The sequence below is a fragment of the Acanthochromis polyacanthus genome, chromosome 5 (assembly GCF_021347895.1).
Source record: "Acanthochromis polyacanthus isolate Apoly-LR-REF ecotype Palm Island chromosome 5, KAUST_Apoly_ChrSc, whole genome shotgun sequence".
Lineage (NCBI taxonomy): Eukaryota > Metazoa > Chordata > Actinopteri > Pomacentridae > Acanthochromis > Acanthochromis polyacanthus.
Genome location: NC_067117.1, coordinates 11,595,506 through 11,611,850, shown reverse-complemented (window position 1 = coordinate 11,611,850; position 16,345 = coordinate 11,595,506). Strand labels below are relative to the sequence as shown.

At 38.9% G+C, this 16,345-nt stretch overlaps 3 protein-coding genes across 5 annotated transcripts; all 3 read left to right on the top strand.

Moving 5' to 3' along the window:
* Nucleotides 1-185: 185 nt before the first annotated feature.
* Nucleotides 186-1,893, top strand: gpx1a (glutathione peroxidase 1a). Its single transcript, XM_022189296.2, has 2 exons — nucleotides 186-502; nucleotides 1,212-1,893. The coding sequence occupies exons 1-2, from the start codon at nucleotides 278-280 to the stop codon at nucleotides 1,560-1,562; spliced, it is 576 nt and encodes a 191-aa protein (XP_022044988.1). The 5' UTR covers nucleotides 186-277; the 3' UTR covers nucleotides 1,563-1,893.
* Nucleotides 1,894-2,483: 590 nt separating this feature from the next.
* Nucleotides 2,484-4,017, top strand: brk1 (BRICK1 subunit of SCAR/WAVE actin nucleating complex). The gene is made up of 3 exons (XM_022189226.2): nucleotides 2,484-2,650; nucleotides 3,158-3,240; nucleotides 3,514-4,017. Exons 1-3 carry the CDS (start codon nucleotides 2,533-2,535, stop codon nucleotides 3,538-3,540), a joined length of 228 nt encoding a protein of 75 aa, XP_022044918.1. The 5' UTR covers nucleotides 2,484-2,532; the 3' UTR covers nucleotides 3,541-4,017.
* Nucleotides 4,018-4,910: 893 nt separating this feature from the next.
* rbm5 (RNA binding motif protein 5) lies at nucleotides 4,911-13,553 on the top strand. Of its 3 annotated transcripts, none has more exons than XM_051948826.1 (25): nucleotides 4,911-5,062; nucleotides 5,325-5,370; nucleotides 6,029-6,206; nucleotides 6,304-6,462; nucleotides 6,609-6,676; nucleotides 7,100-7,175; nucleotides 7,884-7,967; nucleotides 8,246-8,306; nucleotides 8,713-8,778; nucleotides 8,880-9,040; nucleotides 9,143-9,240; nucleotides 9,444-9,531; nucleotides 9,618-9,686; nucleotides 9,949-10,015; nucleotides 10,419-10,519; nucleotides 10,618-10,768; nucleotides 11,156-11,247; nucleotides 11,354-11,536; nucleotides 11,669-11,809; nucleotides 11,920-12,000; nucleotides 12,170-12,355; nucleotides 12,451-12,525; nucleotides 12,633-12,733; nucleotides 12,844-12,973; nucleotides 13,082-13,553. In XM_051948826.1, the coding sequence occupies exons 2-25, from the start codon at nucleotides 5,354-5,356 to the stop codon at nucleotides 13,205-13,207; spliced, it is 2,559 nt and encodes an 852-aa protein (XP_051804786.1). In that variant the 5' UTR covers nucleotides 4,911-5,062; nucleotides 5,325-5,353; the 3' UTR covers nucleotides 13,208-13,553. The 3 variants fall into 3 exon arrangements, with proteins under 3 accessions (XP_051804786.1, XP_051804784.1, XP_051804785.1); XM_051948824.1 differs by having other exon boundaries at nucleotides 11,917-12,000; XM_051948825.1 differs by having other exon boundaries at nucleotides 4,936-4,974; nucleotides 11,917-12,000.
* Nucleotides 13,554-16,345: the final 2,792 nt, after the last annotated feature.

Sequence of the window (16,345 nt, the reverse complement as noted above, 5' to 3'; positions counted from 1 at the left end):
TAAAATGGCCACATCAGAAGTTAGAGTTCAAGCAATGGCATCTATATTTGAATCGTTTATGTATTTATTTTTATTTATTTACAAAATTGAATTAATGTTATGATAATAATGAAAAGCCTCGAAGTCTTGAGGGGTGTAGAAGTCTACACAGGTTATGTGTCCCGCCCTCTGAATAAAGTGAGGGCTGGACTTGAGACAGGATAAAGTTGTCAGATTAAAGATAAAGTGAGCTGTTTTTCTGATACTTCTGCGTCCACTTCATCCGGAATTCAAAAGAATGGCTGGGAAACTGAAAAGGTTTTACGACCTTTCAGCAAAACTGCTGTCTGGAGAAACGTTGAGTTTCTCTGCACTGAATGGGAAGGTGGTTCTCATTGAAAATGTGGCGTCTCTCTGAGGAACAACAACTAGGGATTACACCCAAATGAACGAGCTTCATTCTCGCTATTCCGCCGAAGGACTCGTTATCTTGGGGGTACCCTGCAACCAGTTTGGACATCAGGTAAGTCATGGGTGTCTTCACTTTCATGGGTATATAGAATAAGATCAAATATGTCTAGCATTCATAACAGCTCAAACTATAGGCCTATTGTTCCTTTTTTTAAATAATCATTTCAATATAGAAATATATTAACTCTTGTAAAAATAAATGTTGATTTCAAGGATACACTCATCTGTTTTCAGCCTGCTCTGAAAGTTTGAGCAACTTAACAGTTTGGTATTCATGAACTTTTATGACATTAACTATTTCAGTAAGGTGTAAATGTTCAACTGCTTGACACAGAAAGGTCAAACTGTTAAATAGTGTAAATAAGCATTATCAACAATGTGTACTCAAACTATCAAAAGTATTCATATTATTCCTGGCACATCAGTGTTAACGCAGCAGATTTTAACCAAGCAGACGAAGGTGGACGTTTATGAAGAGTTATGCTAAAAATGACTTCTTAATAGATTTGGATTTTGTGAAGGTGATTTGTCAAATAACCAATAACTCATCTATCAGATAAAAGTAGTGAAGTGACGAATACACCCATCACTCAAACCTAGTGAACTAGAAAAATACAGTATCATGTATGTACTTTACTTCAAGTACCCTCAGACTGCACTTCAGTACACTACTACAGTACACTACTGAAATGTAGTTACACCGTTGGCCTTATTTTGAGTTTAAATGAAAATTTAACCATGTTTATATATTTTCATAACAGGAGAACTGCAAGAATGATGAAATCCTAAGATTGTTGAAGTACGTCCGTCCAGGGAATGGTTTTGAACCAAAGTTCCAACTCCTGGAGAAGGTGGATGTGAATGGAAAAGATGCCCACCCCCTGTTTGTCTATCTGAAAGAGAAGCTCCCGGTCCCCAGTGATGACACCACGGCTCTCATGACTGATCCAAAGCTCATCATTTGGAGTCCAGTGTGCAGAAACGACGTGTCCTGGAACTTCGAGAAGTTCCTGGTCAGTCCAGATGGGGAGCCTTACAAGCGCTACAGCAGAAATTTCCTCACCAGTGACATTGAGGCAGATATTAAAGAGCTACTTAAGAGGGTCAAATAAAGTGTGCTGCGTCAGGCTATGGGGAGAATATCAGTTATAACCACCCTACCCAGAAAGATTAATCAGCCAATGCATCTGTCTGGGGTACTTTATCATGCTCTCCAGCTTCACGTTTCAGTCAGTTGGCAGGACTCCTAAATTTGTGATATTTTCTGTACCATACACTCTGGTTGTTCAGACTATTTACCCAATGAAGACACTTCTTGAAACAGTTTGAGGGGAGTTTCTGATGAAGATGTAAAAGTTTGACTCTACCGCTGTGTATAACTCATATCACAAACGTCCTCATTTGGTAGACTTTAAGAAAAGAAATAAACATGTTTTTATCATATATGGTGCTATGGTATTTTGTATAAAATGCATGAAAAACACAAGCACATCCATTAAATATTATACTGTAAAACATCATAAAAGAATAAAATTTTACTTTTTTCCCCCTGAAGTTAAAACAATTTCCCTCTCGTAGTTTTACACTTCCGAGTTAATTTGGTGAGTTTGAGCTAATTAATAAACCAGGTGTTATTAATTCACATTTTTTAGAGCAACTGAGGAACTTGACAACTAAATAAACTGTTAATAGTTTACAGTTTAGGCGTCTGCTATTTGAAGGCTACAGAGACTGTTGCAAATTCAGCTAAAGTATAGTGTGCTTAATATAAAATTTTACAGCTCCTTGGTGATAAATAAAAATTAAATCTTTTATCTTCACCCATATGATACTACCTATACTGCCAACTCAAAGGTTATTGCAGAATCCATTATAACTGACAATATATATATATAAAAAATTATAATAACAGATGTGACCTGGACCTATACACACACAAAATGTGTTTAAACTTAATGTTGTTTTGGGAGTTATTAAACTATTGCCTGTAACTAGAAGAAGCAGTTTCGCTCCGCTGCTTCCTGGGTGAAGGCAGAGGTTTATCCTCGATTGATCGCTACGCCAAGCTGCATCTCGTCCAACATGGCCGGCCAGGAAGATCCAGTGCAAAGAGAGATTCACCAAGACTGGGCGAATCGAGAGTATATAGAAGTAATAACGAGCAGCATCAAAAAAATCGCCGACTTTCTGAACTCGTTTGGTAAGATTTTGACCATGAATTCTACTGATAGAATTGGCAGTGATGTGAAAATTTAGATAGACAGCTGAAGTTAGCTTGCTGAGCTAGCTGTCCGGCTGTTAGCTAGCATTGATGTTGATGTTTTCAATGGCCACTCCCAGCTAGCTCGTTAGCTGTGAGATTGTTTTTGTTGCATTGCAGAGGAATAGTGGAATTTTGGCGTCGAATCATTTTGATTTGCTTATGAACCAATGCCAGCTGCTCGTCAAATGTCAAAACGTCGTTCAAAGTACAAACAGTGGAGTCAAGTGTTGAGACGGCTAACTGCTAGCTGTGAGGCTACCGCAGCTGCTATCGCTGGTCTTCTGTGTTTAATGTCGAGCATTTCAATGAGCATGACCCTGAATGGTGTACAACAATGACATCGATCATCTTTGTCGAGTGAATGTGGTGGTGACTGACAAGTTTTGCTACACTGAACGAAATGTCATGGATGCGGTAACAGCTGAATACATCTATCCCCATCAGATATGTCGTGTCGATCCCGTTTGGCCACCCTCAATGAGAAGTTGACTGCTTTGGAGAGGAGGATTGAATACATCGAGGCAAGAGTAAGTATACTGCATTTAAGTGTTTGAAAAATAAATGCATTCGGTGGTTGCAATGAATTTGCACATCTGTCGTGTTTATATAACATTGTGAAGTTTATTTTTTTATAGCTTTGATTTCCGACATTTACATTTATCTGACAACAGATGCTTTTTCAACTGTTCTGCAACACAACAACCTAGTCAAAGTCTTTATTTGTAAAAACCTACTTGGCAATTAAACTAATGTTGTATCTAAATGATTTAACCAATAAATTAATATTTTTCTTGTTACAGGTGACAAAAGGAGAAACCTTGACCTAGAGCTCATCATGGAAATTCATAGCATCCGTAAGCTACCTGCCCACTCCCCATCCTGAATATTTGGAATAAGTGTGATGGACTCCACCCTCCTTTTTTGGGACCTTGTGGACCATTTTTTATATTATATGGCTGAGTTTTGTGTTGTTTTATCTCATGAAACATTTGTATAGAAGATGTGGGTCTGTCTTGGGTGTCAGTGACTCAAGCATCATAAATGTTACAAAATTATGCTCCATAAACATTGGTTTCATAAGAATATTCTGGAGCTCAATTGTGGCTCTGGTATCAGCACAATTTGTTGACCATCTGTGTTGCATACAGTGTCATTGCCCAATCAGAGGTTTATGAAAAGGGGAACATTCTTGTGTGCCAAGTTGAACAAATAATTGTTGTCACCTGTATTAAGGACCTGCTTGTACAGTGAATTGTTTGGCGATGTTTCAGAATTTAAATACTGTAATAAATGATTGACAATGATTCTGTTTCATGTTGTAAGTTAATTTAAGTTCAGCTTTGATTACGTATCTGTCATACTGAATTGGAATCTAGTTCTGAATAACTATAGAGAGTAGACAGGCTTAAAGGAAGATGGGGACATACAGCTAAGCATGCATGAGATGATGATTACAGTATACACAGTGAACAGCAAATAGCATATCTGGTTAGATTTACCTATACATATTTTGATATAATTGTTGCCAAGTCATTAGCACTACAGTAAAAAGGGTATTTGAATAATACATGATCAATTATGGTGTTGGATTTCTGTGCATACTTCATAAATTACATACGATCTGCGTAGACTTTTCAATTGTAGAATATGTGCATATAATTGCACTATAGGTACATACAATGATAATAAAAAGCCAGATTATAGGGGATGATAGTAGCTTTATTAAGTCTCATGTAGAATATTTAGTCCCTGTGAATTGACAAGAATATCTAAACGGCATTGGAGTACAGTATGATTGTCAGACCGTGGTGAAATCCAACAAACTTTCCCATATTTTCTAAAGCACAAAACGACTAAACACTCTTCCATATACTCTCATAAATACAGCACACAAACAACATCCAGTAAAATGGCGGAAATGTATAGTTAACGATAGTTTGTTTCGCCCTCAGTTAAGCCTTTCAGGCAGGACTGTAATCACTACAACCACACTTTGCCTTATCTGTTATCAATATATCATATTGCTCATCTCCTCATTCAGCTACGGCAAAGATAATAACCTGCCACCCGATCAAATCTTCTGTAATATTAACCGATCACCAATATAAACGAAAAACGGCCAAAAACAAGCGACGACAAAACTGCCTGTAAGGTAAATGTTGGGCTTAAAATTTTTAGTTACCCATAATGCACCGCGATAGTGAGGCAAGGCATTCTGGGATAAAGAAGGTCGTTGTAGTTGTTGTGAGAAGTCCTTGAACGTGAGATGAATTTTCTTGCTCACAATTTTTCAGATATCATTTTGAAAAAATAACAGTGGGCAGTAACATTGCCAACAAACGTACACTGGTGAGTTGCTGTATATTCAGACTGAAAAGTGAAAGTTCTGACAGCTTCTCAGCTGCGTCGTTTGTTTTCTCGGAAGTTGTGTCTGGTTGCCTTATTTCACCCTGGTTTGCTAACGTTAGCTCGGGTTCCATTTTAGCCATTTACAAGCATTTTGTTGTGCGAAATTCGACATTCGGGGACTGTTTTATCTTAATGTCTTAACAACAGAAATCACAATACGGTGCTAATTGAACTCCGAATTGATGATATTTTTGCTTTTTAGAAATCGTGAGTGCAAAGCCATTGACAAAAATGGGCGCTGATAAAAGGTGAGTGGCTATATTTGGCGCAAGCGCCATAGTAGGTGTGGCTAATTATTATTGTAGAGCTGTTTAAAGCCAAACTCGAGTGCTAATTCCTCACTTTGAAGGAGAAAGAATGAATATTAAGCCAAGTTTCATTCAGAACATATTATGTTAGACCTGTTTGTAACCTAAGTGCCTCTTGACCCACATCACGTCTATTTAGAACGACTAAAAACGTGCATTCCTTAATCTGTGATGATGATTTGTTGTGTGTGGTGTGTACATATATATATATATATATATATATATATATATATATATATATATATATAATGTAGATATTTTCTGGAATGCTAGACACATTGTTTGACTCTTAATAAAATTGATATACATGTTACACAAATGCTAGAAATGTTGATGTCTTTTAGTCGAAGTCTTTGTTCCACCATACTTGAGATAGTGTCCCAACCCTAGATGGAGATAGACTTATTATTTTGTCTAAAGTTAATCAAAAAAATTGTTTAAACGAGCTTCCTACAATGGTGTTAGATTGAACCATGTATCTTAATATTACCATGCAGATGAAGGCTATGTAAACTGGTATACAAGATGAGATAGAACTCTTATGGAAGTAAAAAGATTACATAACATCACTTATTCTTCATATGTCCTCCCTGAATAGGATTAGTCGGACCGAACGTAGTGGTAGATATGGTTCTGACCAGTCCCGTGACGAGTCAGATTGGCGTGACAGACGGGAGAGAGACCAGGAGCGCGATCACAACATGCGACGCTGGGGTGAAGAGAGACGTAATGACCGTTATGAAGGAGATCGTCGAGGATCAAGAGACAGTCCAGAGGTATTTATTCCAATATCTACATAATTTTATTTGTATCATATTGTGTAAGTAAAAATATTTGTTTGCATGACACTGGTACTAATCTTGTGTTTTAAAGCAAAGAGAGAGGAAACGACGCAACAGTGATAGATCAGAAGATGGTTATCATTCAGATGGGGACTACTCAGAGCAGGATTACAGAAGAGAGCCAGGAGAGGAGAAGAAGAGCAAGACTATCATGCTTGGGGGTCTGTCTCCTCATGTCACTGAGGATGATGTAAGTAAAAATGTTCCTCTGCAGAAATACAACCTACCTGTATTTTTATGTGTGTAGTGCCCTAACTCTGTAATGTGAAAAGGCTGCTGAAAGGTTTTAAATTTTAAATCACAGTGTTAAAGAAATGTATATTTTTTGTCATTTAGATTCGTTTTGCCATAGACCAATTGGAGGGACCCCAACCAGTGGATGTCAGGCTGATGATAAAGAAAAAGGTGAGAACCGGATGTGTGACGGACCCCAACCTTCCCTCAGTCTTTGACCATAGGGCCAATCTGCTTCCGTTCAGACCCGTTTTCCGATAGCAGTTAAGGGAGAATTATATCGATTTTCTTGAAAGAGGATGTAAAATATTGATTTACGACTTATCATTTCAGTACATTGTGGATCTCTGTAAGGTAAGTAAGAGCAGCAATTGCAGTTAAAGAGAAAGTCGATTGGCTGACACACGTTGTTGTTGGGTGTGGTTCAAACAGTGGTATTCAGCAGGATTTCTTGCTATGGTAAAACTCCTAAGGAGTGGCCTATTGTGTACCAGACTGGGCCTGGGTCGTGAAGCAGTTGTGGAAGAGTTTGAATAATATGCCCATGGACTCATAACTAACACGCCTCCCGTCTATATTTGAATGCTGTCTCTAGGTATAAGCCGTGGTTTCGCCTTCGTGGACTTTTATCACTTGCAAGATGCTACCCGATGGATGGAGACCAATCAGGTTGCTTCACAATCGCCAAGTCTAGTTTTAATCTTGGGGATCTGAAAAAAAAAAAACAACCCAAAAGGCAACCAGAATGTATTGAATACATAGTGTGGAAAATGTACAGAAAAACCTAATGGATTGAAAATCACAAAGCATCAGTTATATTTATCATTTACAGTGTAATGTTTTAAAGAGGATTTGTTTAGATAAGTGTTCAGGCATTGGTAATAAAGCTGCAGATTTAACTCATTTTTGAGGTCATCTCCTAAAGCAATCTGCATTAAAGATAATGAACACAATATTTTTTATCTTCCTGACCAAGGCATTATCAGTATGTTTAGAGTTCATTGAAATCCCAGAGTATTGTTTTTTTGTTTTCTTTTAAGCCAACCTCTCAGTAGATGGAGATTTTAGTCTTACTTTTTCTTTTTTAAAAGTCATTTTCTCCTAACATTTTTTTGTGGGAAGCCCATACATGAATCGAAATGTCTGCTAGGATCACATTGTACACTTTGCTCCAGTTCAACCTGGGCACGCGGGTCCCAAACACCTAAAGAACCCTCTTTACCTCACGCTCACATATACATCATGTGCCTGTCTTTAACTCAAAGGCTATCTGTTGGGGGTCCCTCTCCCCCTTCTCTCCCTTCCAACACTGCTTGCTCTATTGATGAGATCAAAGCTCACCATGAACACTTGAATGATTTTGGTCTCCTCTTTCAGAAACGTCTAACCATCCAAGGCAAAAGTGTGGACATGCACTACAGTCACCCAAGGAACAAATATGAAGACTGGCTCTGTGGCACTGTAAGTAAATAATGAGTTGGTTTCATGGTCACATTATCCTAACAATTCCTTCACAGAACACTGCACAAACACACATATGATAGGTCTGTAAGTTACAATTTTTGCAGTCCTGTCAGCTTATTTTGTGGTACTCCTAAATGTGAATAAGTGGTAAAGGTTAGGTTGTGTCTCAGGTAAGTATGGTTTGCTGAACCAATATAGATTGCCTAATCTCTGAGGCAGCACTGTTCAGGGCTTTAGTAGGTGTATAATAAAATGATGTGAACGGTTACTTGCAGTGTGGCCTGTACAATTTCCGGAGGAGGCTGAAGTGCTTCAGGTGTGGAGCAGCCAAAGCCGGTAAGTAGTTAAATCAACAAGAGGCCACTGACTGCAGACATCCGGGCAGCCTGAGGCAACAGTGCTGGGATGCAATTAAAAGTTTGTGTTTTGTAGTTGTGGAGACATAGGATGCTATGGATCCATTCTATTAGATATAGATAAACAGCAAAAATGAGAAATGGCATGCATTATTTTATTGCTACTTAACAGTGATATTACAGAACGAAAGGGGAGGAGTATGGGGGGCACAACACAATACATGATATAGTTTATGAAATAGGCTGTCTGATATTCTAAACACAGACTCATTTTTAGCACAGGCTTCAACACTTGTCACTTTATACCTCATTTCCAGTTCTTTTGATTACACCCTTCTAAGGCTTGTGTTAATACTCTTCTTACTTGTCTGTCATTCTCTCAACAGAGTGTGAAGCAAGCGGTAACTCTGGAGTCCCTGAAACTCAACCGAGTGGAGATTTCTATGGCGACAGTAAGAGTTTGTTTTTTAATACAAGCAGTGTTTCACTTTATTTGGAACTAAAATATCTCCTTGGTACGTTGTTCTTACATGTACTCTTTTGTCCTCTACAGCAATCATCCTGAGAAATATTGCTCCTTTGACCACTGTGGAAGCCATCATGACAGCCCTGGCACCTTATGCTAATCTTTCATCGAACAACATTCGCCTCATCAAAGACAAGCAGACAGGCCAGAATAGAGGTTTTGCCTTTGTACAGCTGTCCTCTCCTCTGGTAAAGCATTCTTTAAGATGCATTGATGAGCATTTTCTACTTGAACAGCTCATGACTTGTTTATGTCTGCATGTCTAACTGTTTTCCTTTTCATTTTCACAGGAGGCCTCTCAGCTGCTGACCATCTTACAGGGGCTGCAGCCTCCTCTAAAACTGGATGGAAAAACAATTGGGGTGGATTATGCTAAGAGCGCCAGAAAGTGAGTACAGTAGTAGATAAAGTACCTTGGTTTTGTGGTGGATGAAAATATTTACATACATCGATATTTGAAGTTTTATACTTCCTCAGCGTACTTGTGTATTCTGCAAAATGCAAGTTTTTATACAGAGTAAAGAGAAGAGAGATTCGGTCACATTCAAGTGGGATTAATTGCATTTTTGACCTTTTTGCCGTTTGTATTAGGGACCTATTACTACCTGATGGGAATCGTGTCAGTGCCTTTTCTGTGGCCAGCACAGCCATCGCTGCAGCCCAGTGGTCCTCGAGTCAGGTAAATCCTTTTTTCAATCAGTGTTCTATTATTTATCATCTCCCAGTGCCATTTTCACACACTCACAATTCACTTTGACTTTTCAGCCACAGCAGAGCTCAGAGGGGATGTCAGAGTACAGCTACCTGCAAGAAGGCTACACTCCACTCTCACAGGTTAGCAGAAAAAAAGATGTATTTTAGCTGAAAAATTCAGTTATTTCTTATATCTTTCAATATGTTTGTCTTAAAAGATGAAAACAGTAAAATAAAATACAGTTGTGTAGAAACGTGTAGTGGCAGCTTTAAGAAAATATAGCAGCTTACTGACCATTAGGTTACTGATGGCAGCTTTGATTAAGATGTGACATGAGGTTGTAGCTGTGTTTTTAATAATGTAAAGAAATGAATCTTAACACCTGCAATGAATGATTAACAGGACTACCAGACCTACTACCAACAAGGAGGAGGAGCCAGCACATCTCAGGGAAATGGCATTCTGGGAGGTATGAGATGCTTTTGCACCTTCTATAGAAGCTAGCACATTTACTGATGATCTTTTGTATATCTATTTAGTGTTGGAAAAATGCAAAACAGTTATTTTGTGAGAGATGAGGTCTTTTGTGTGCCTTCTTTGCAATGAGATTACAAGATGGTATTGTAATCTTTCTTGAGACTAATACTGCCGTGTCAGCCTGCCTGACACATTTATGTGTAAATGTATAATTCCAGCACAAAGCTGTATGGACAACAAAAACTGCAGTAGTCTAGTAGATAAACCCTGCTTTTATGAGCAGCGAGCACAGATGGAGATCTCGGCTGGATTTCACACAGTGTCTTAATTTAACTCTTGTTTGCACAGTGATGTTGAGTTTTTAAATTAACAGTTGTTTGCTTCTCCAATTTTAGCTGCTCCAGGTGTAAAGATTGTTCCAACTGCAGTTGGAGTCGTAATATCACAGAATGCCCAAGTCTACCAACCTCATATCATTGCGCAGCCTGCTGTGCAGGTAATGTACACACTTTTGTTGATTCTGTAATTATACAAAAGTACAGTTTTTGAATCGATGTTCTAAGAGTCTTTAAATATCCTTTGTGTTAATTGTAGGCATTACCACTTGCCCAACAACTGGAGGCAAAACCCCAGACAGGACACCTTTCAGGCATTGAAGCTGCGTCTGTTTCAGCTGTAGCTGCTGCTACTGTTAATGCTGCCAGTACGTTAGCAGCCTCTGGACAGACAGGGGACACCAGCGCTGGTATGAGCACACAAGATCCCTTAATACCTGTTCTACTGAAGTGTGACGCACACAAAGAAATATGGCAGTTCTCCTGAGGTCACTGTCTTATACAGTATGTTATGTTGTAGTGTGTTCACATGGATACAACTGCAGGACTCGGAGCCTTTGTTGAACAGTTACATGTTCCTTGTAGTTTATAAATATACACGCATTTATAAATAGGACAACAGTGACTAATCTTTGAAATGACTGACTAAATGTTTGGACCAAACATCTATCCCTGAGATTTCTTTCTATTACCTTTTTTTTACTGTCTACGCTTAGTCGCTTAAAAACACATCTATGGACCATGCAAAAGAAGATTTCTATAGTAAATTTAATGATACTGTGTTTTATAATTGACAGGTGTTCCTGATACATCCAGCTATCAGTATGATGAGTCATCTGGCTACTATTATGATCCTCAAACGGGCCTCTACTATGACCCAAATACACATGTAGGTAGCACGATGCGACCACGTGCAAGTCACTACCTTATGTTTGTGTCCTATCAGTGAGAGTTTATATGGTTTTGATAATGTGATTTGGTGTTTTTCCTTTCAGTATTACTACAATTCTCAGACCCAGCAGTATCTATACTGGGACAGTGAGAAGCAGACATACGTACCTGCCCCAACCAACGCTGGACAAAATGATGGCACAAGTGGCTCTGCACCCACAGGCAGTAAAGAACCTAAAGAGGGAAAAGAGAAAAAGGAGAAGCCCAAAAGCAAGACTGCTCAGCAGGTGCTGTGTTATAAATCCTACTTTATCACATTCTGTTTCTCGTGTAGCAACTTCTCCATATTTTATGTAAACTTTTCAAAATATTTTTCACATATTTTAATTTCATATTTATATTCTGTTCTTTTCTCTCAGATTGCTAAAGACATGGAACGCTGGGCCAAAAGTCTCAACAAGCAAAAAGAGAATTTCAAGAGTAGCTTTCAGCCCGTTAGTCAAGAAGAGAGGAAGGAGGCAGCAGCTGCTGATGCTGGATACACACTGTTTGAAAAGAAGGTAGCTCAGTTGAAATGAACATTTAACACATTTCTGGTCTGTGTGACTTTTAGACAGATATGTCCTGAATGTATTGACTTGATTGTTTATTTTGTTTTGTTTTTCAGCAGGCAAGTCTAGAAAGACTAATGCCAGAGGTGCTACGGATCCCTGAAGAGGAGACACCAACCACCTCAGCCACCACCTCCAAGGTGAGTAGTTTGGACATTACACAATTGTGTTGGGTTGAATTTAGCAGTGTGATGGAAGCTATTGCCAAGGAGACATTAATGAGCTGTGTGTAATGTATATTGTTTACAGTCATATTCTGGTCTTGTTCTTGATGACATTTTTATGCATGTTTTTCCTTGGTGTGGTTAGTGTGGCCTTGTGGCAGCCTACAGTGGAGACAGTGATCCTGAAGAGGGAGGAGCAGAACTTGATGGTGGTGAGGGAGGCCAGGACAAGTTGACAGACTGGAAGAAGTTGGCTTGCTTGCTGTGTAGGAGACAGTTTCCCAATAAAGAGAGTCTAATTCGACATCAGCAGCTCTCTGATCTCCATAAGGTAAAGCACATGTATTGTCTTCGGAAAATAGGGAAAATCCAAACAACCCATAAGGTAAACACAAGATTATCAATTGTTTTATTTTTCTCTCCCAGAAAAACATGGAAGTTCTCCGCAGATCTAAATTGACTGAAGCTGAGCTGGAGGAGTTGGAGAGAAAAGAGACTGAGGTTGGGCTCAATATAGAATCACCCACTTGCTACTGAGTCATTTGCTTTTTGTCTCAATGTGACTGCATTTCAAAAACCAAAATGTTTTTTTTCCTTTTGGTAAATAGATGAAATACAGGGACAGAGCAGCTGAGAGGAGAGAAAAATACGGCATCCCAGAACCTCCAGCACCTAAGAAGAAGAAATTTAGCCAGCCAACACCAGTCATGTGAGCTACGTTTTTTTATTTTATTTTACTGACTACTGTAAAACACTGTGGCTCAAGTTGTTCATTTTTGGTTCATAGTCATTTTAGAATATTTACTTTTTTGTGCACAGAAACTACGAACAGCCAACTAAAGATGGCCTTAATAGTGACAATATTGGGAACAAAATGCTGCAGGCCATGGGATGGAAGGAGGGAAAAGGTCTTGGTCGCAACCAGCAGGGCATCACTACACCTATTGAGGTATTTCCAGCAATCGCTTGCTAATGTCAGCGTGTACCCCAAATATCAGCATCAATAACTCTGTCAAACTCAAATGAAAGTACTAAACTTTGTGGGTTTCCTCCTCAGGCACAGTTGAGAACAAAGGGAGCTGGTCTTGGCACTAAAGGCACCAACTACACCCTCTCAGCTTCAGACACATACAAAGATGCAGTCCGCAAAGCCATGTTTGCTCGCTTCACTGAACTGGAATGAGTCGTTAGTCTTTCGCTAAAGTGATTTCTTTTAGTGACCTGCCGATGATCTGCGTCAAGGAAAGCAAAAACGACTCTTCGAATAATTTCAGTCTGTGTATGATCTGATGATTATGCCTCTTGCCATAAACCAGATAACAGAATAAAATCTGTAGTAATGGCATACTGAAATAGATAATGATATAATTTATAATTTGTACATATGCACAGTAAATTTACTTTCCTGGTTTACATATTTCTTTTATAGTAGTTTTATGATCATTTTTTGTCTCTGCATGATAAAAAGATTGTACAGTTTATACAAAATCTCGTCTATTTGTACAGAAAATAAATGACGTGCAACATGATTTCTGTACTGGTTTTCATTATATTTGATGATGCAAGAGGAGTTTTTTAAAACCAATTCTTGAAGTATTAGAGAAATAATATTAAGTTGCTGAACTTCACTGATATTGCAGTGACACTCTGGAGAGGCTATATCTAGCTGCTGAACCACCAAATACTAAATCAGAATGGCAACAAAATCAGCTGAATGACCAAGTATGCAATGGATTGCAGGTGAACCCACTGCATTCTGCTCTGTTCTTAATGAGAACTAGTCCAGGCTTTTCCAGTGTGCACATGTGCCCAACTGCTCACACTTAAGATGTTATTGTCAGTTTAGAGACGTACAGATTTTCATCTTTGTGAGTTAACTGAATGTCCCAAGCTGACAAAATTCAAAGCTGCTAGCTGGATTATAATAATGAACAGTTTTGTTTTTTTTTATCTAGGTTCTGTTTCCATGAGTAAACCTGAACTTATTTTTTGTTGTACTGTCTGATTTCCTCCTCATTACCTGTTGAAACTCAGCTTTCTAGGGAAATGAACATCACAAAGAAAGCCAGGCTCACCGCTCCATAGATGAGGTGTCACGATTTTTATTATTTTCACAAGCCTGCTGTAGGTGCTGTCTGGGTTTTGCTTTGAAACTGTCCTTCCACTAGAGGATGAGTTCAAGGCTTTATGCCAGACAGAAGCCACCATGCTGTCCTAGGTATCGCTGAGAATCTCACAGTTTTATTACCTCATTGTTGACCTTGTGGTCTGATACTCCTGTGAAGGTGACGGCAAAAAACTAGTGTCTCTAGTGACCCGTACAGAGCCAGACTCCATGATTACCATGTTACACTGCTGGTCATCATTGATAAATGAACCAACAATCCATGCATGTTTGGCCTTGTTGCTGTATTTCCATCTCTCCTGTACATGCCCTAATGGTGGTTCTCTCATAGTATTGAGGCTTCCACTGTTTTAAAGTATTCAATGATAAGATGTAATACACCTTGACATGAGCTGCTCTCGGTATAGCAGTGTGTTGGAGCCTGTGGAGTTAATATGAAGAATAACAGCGCCCTGCCTGTGGGCTAACAATGGAGGACTGTTTAGAACTACAGAAAATGCTATGAGTGTCTTATTGCATTGTTTTATTTAACAACATACCACAGGGAGGCAGTGGTATTCCCTGATATCCCTGGGAAGTTTTGAAGCATTCCTACTGAAGAAGTTCTGTTTGAGAAAGATGAAACTGAGTGCCCACTTGTCCTTTGCTTGTACTCATGAATAAAATTGCAGCATAAGACATAATAAAGTCAGACTTTTTCTTTTTTAAGTTTGTAGTCTTTAATCTCTAAAGTAATTTTGTCTTCTTCTATGATAGATCATGTTAAAATAGAATCTTGAACACCCAATCTCTCTACCTAGTCATCCTGGACATTTTCAACTTTTCTTTGCCTTTAGCCCCCTAGGCTCTAGGCTGCTTTCTGATATTTCCACCTCAACAAAAGAACATCGCAAAAACAACTGTAAGTCCAAAATGAAGCAACTTGGCGCCTATGGGGAGAACAAAGAAATCTCATGTCTCCATCACCGCAACAAAGTGACATCTAATCATAATTTTTTAAAAAGTAAATTAGAGAGTGAAAAACGGCCTTCTGACAATTCTCAGCTGCAACTTTACTGCCTCCTCAGTGAATGTGAACCTTCAAAAAATGGCAGCAGGTTGTGTTTTAACAGCAGATACAGCCAGAGGTACCTCCAGATGGAAAGGGTTAATGTACTCATCTTTTCATTGTAAGTTAACCCTGTAAAAAAAAAAAAAACTGGGTGAGAGGTAAAATGTGTTGCTTTCGGTAACTTACTCTCCTGTTATTTTATGGATCGTTAAATGGTTAAGAGACTATCACACATTGACCGTAACTTACAATACTTGGTAGTTACCGAGTCCATGTGCCAGTGAAAAATATATGTATTGCTTCTTTTGCTTAAAGAGATCATTGCAGTCTGACTTGGAACATCTTTGGTAGCATAGAGAGGAGAGAATTAAAGTAGATGAAGAGTCAAATGCTGCTATTTATTTATGTTTTCCACTGTCAAACTATTCAGTGAAGTCACACTCACCTACAAAGCTCTGGTCCTTCACACAAAGAGGTGGTCAGTTTGCCTGCCTCCCTGCTGGCGGTCTTTATTTAAACAGTATGCGTTACACAATGAAACACAATATAATATATCCCACAGGTTGTTTCATGGACCTCGTGGTGCCCCATCCTTTGATATTTTCACCTCTCAGGGAGAAATGTTCTGAACCTCAGATCCACCTCTGTTATGTAACCAAACTGATGCAACACAACGTGAGTGAGAGGAGAGCTTGATTACATATCTTCCTATTATTCTGTGAACGCTCTGTGTCTGTTGTTTGTAGAGTGTCTACGCACTGTCAAACACAATGCCTAACAAACCCACCAGGCAACGGAATAAGTAGTATGGAGTTTGTTCAAAAGCAAGAGTGCAGTGCTGTGTTATCGACGGGCCAAATGTGTGCCTCTTACAGCATGTATTGACGTTACGTCCAAGTGCCGAAGTGACTGTACAAAGTACTCACTGCACTTGGAAGTTTCCTCCTTTGATTGCTTTACATTAAATCTTCGTCAAATTAATTAGGTTTTTTTGAGCTGATTTCCACAAACTAAGGTCAGTTAATTAAATATCTAAAATGTAAAACCAGTGATTGCATCAGTATTTACGCCCTTTAAAGTGAATCACCCATTTCAACACAGGTGCAGCCAGTTGGGGCTAAAAGTCACAGAGTTATTGAAATGTA

Bases quoted from the DNA above. Each gene is read 5' to 3' on its own strand.
- brk1 (XM_022189226.2), top strand. From the start codon at position 2,533: ATGGCCGGCCAGGAAGATCCAGTGCAAAGAGAGATTCACCAAGACTGG. The intron at 2,651-3,157 runs GTAAGATTTTGA...TATCCCCATCAG, and splicing joins CGACTTTCTGAACTCGTTTG to ATATGTCGTGTCGATCCCGT. The intron at 3,241-3,513 runs GTAAGTATACTG...TTCTTGTTACAG, and splicing joins TTGAATACATCGAGGCAAGA to GTGACAAAAGGAGAAACCTT.
- rbm5 (XM_051948824.1), top strand. The intron at 11,537-11,668 runs GTGCTGTGTTAT...CTTTTCTCTCAG, and splicing joins AAAGCAAGACTGCTCAGCAG to ATTGCTAAAGACATGGAACG. The intron at 12,526-12,632 runs GTTGGGCTCAAT...TTTGGTAAATAG, and splicing joins TGGAGAGAAAAGAGACTGAG to ATGAAATACAGGGACAGAGC.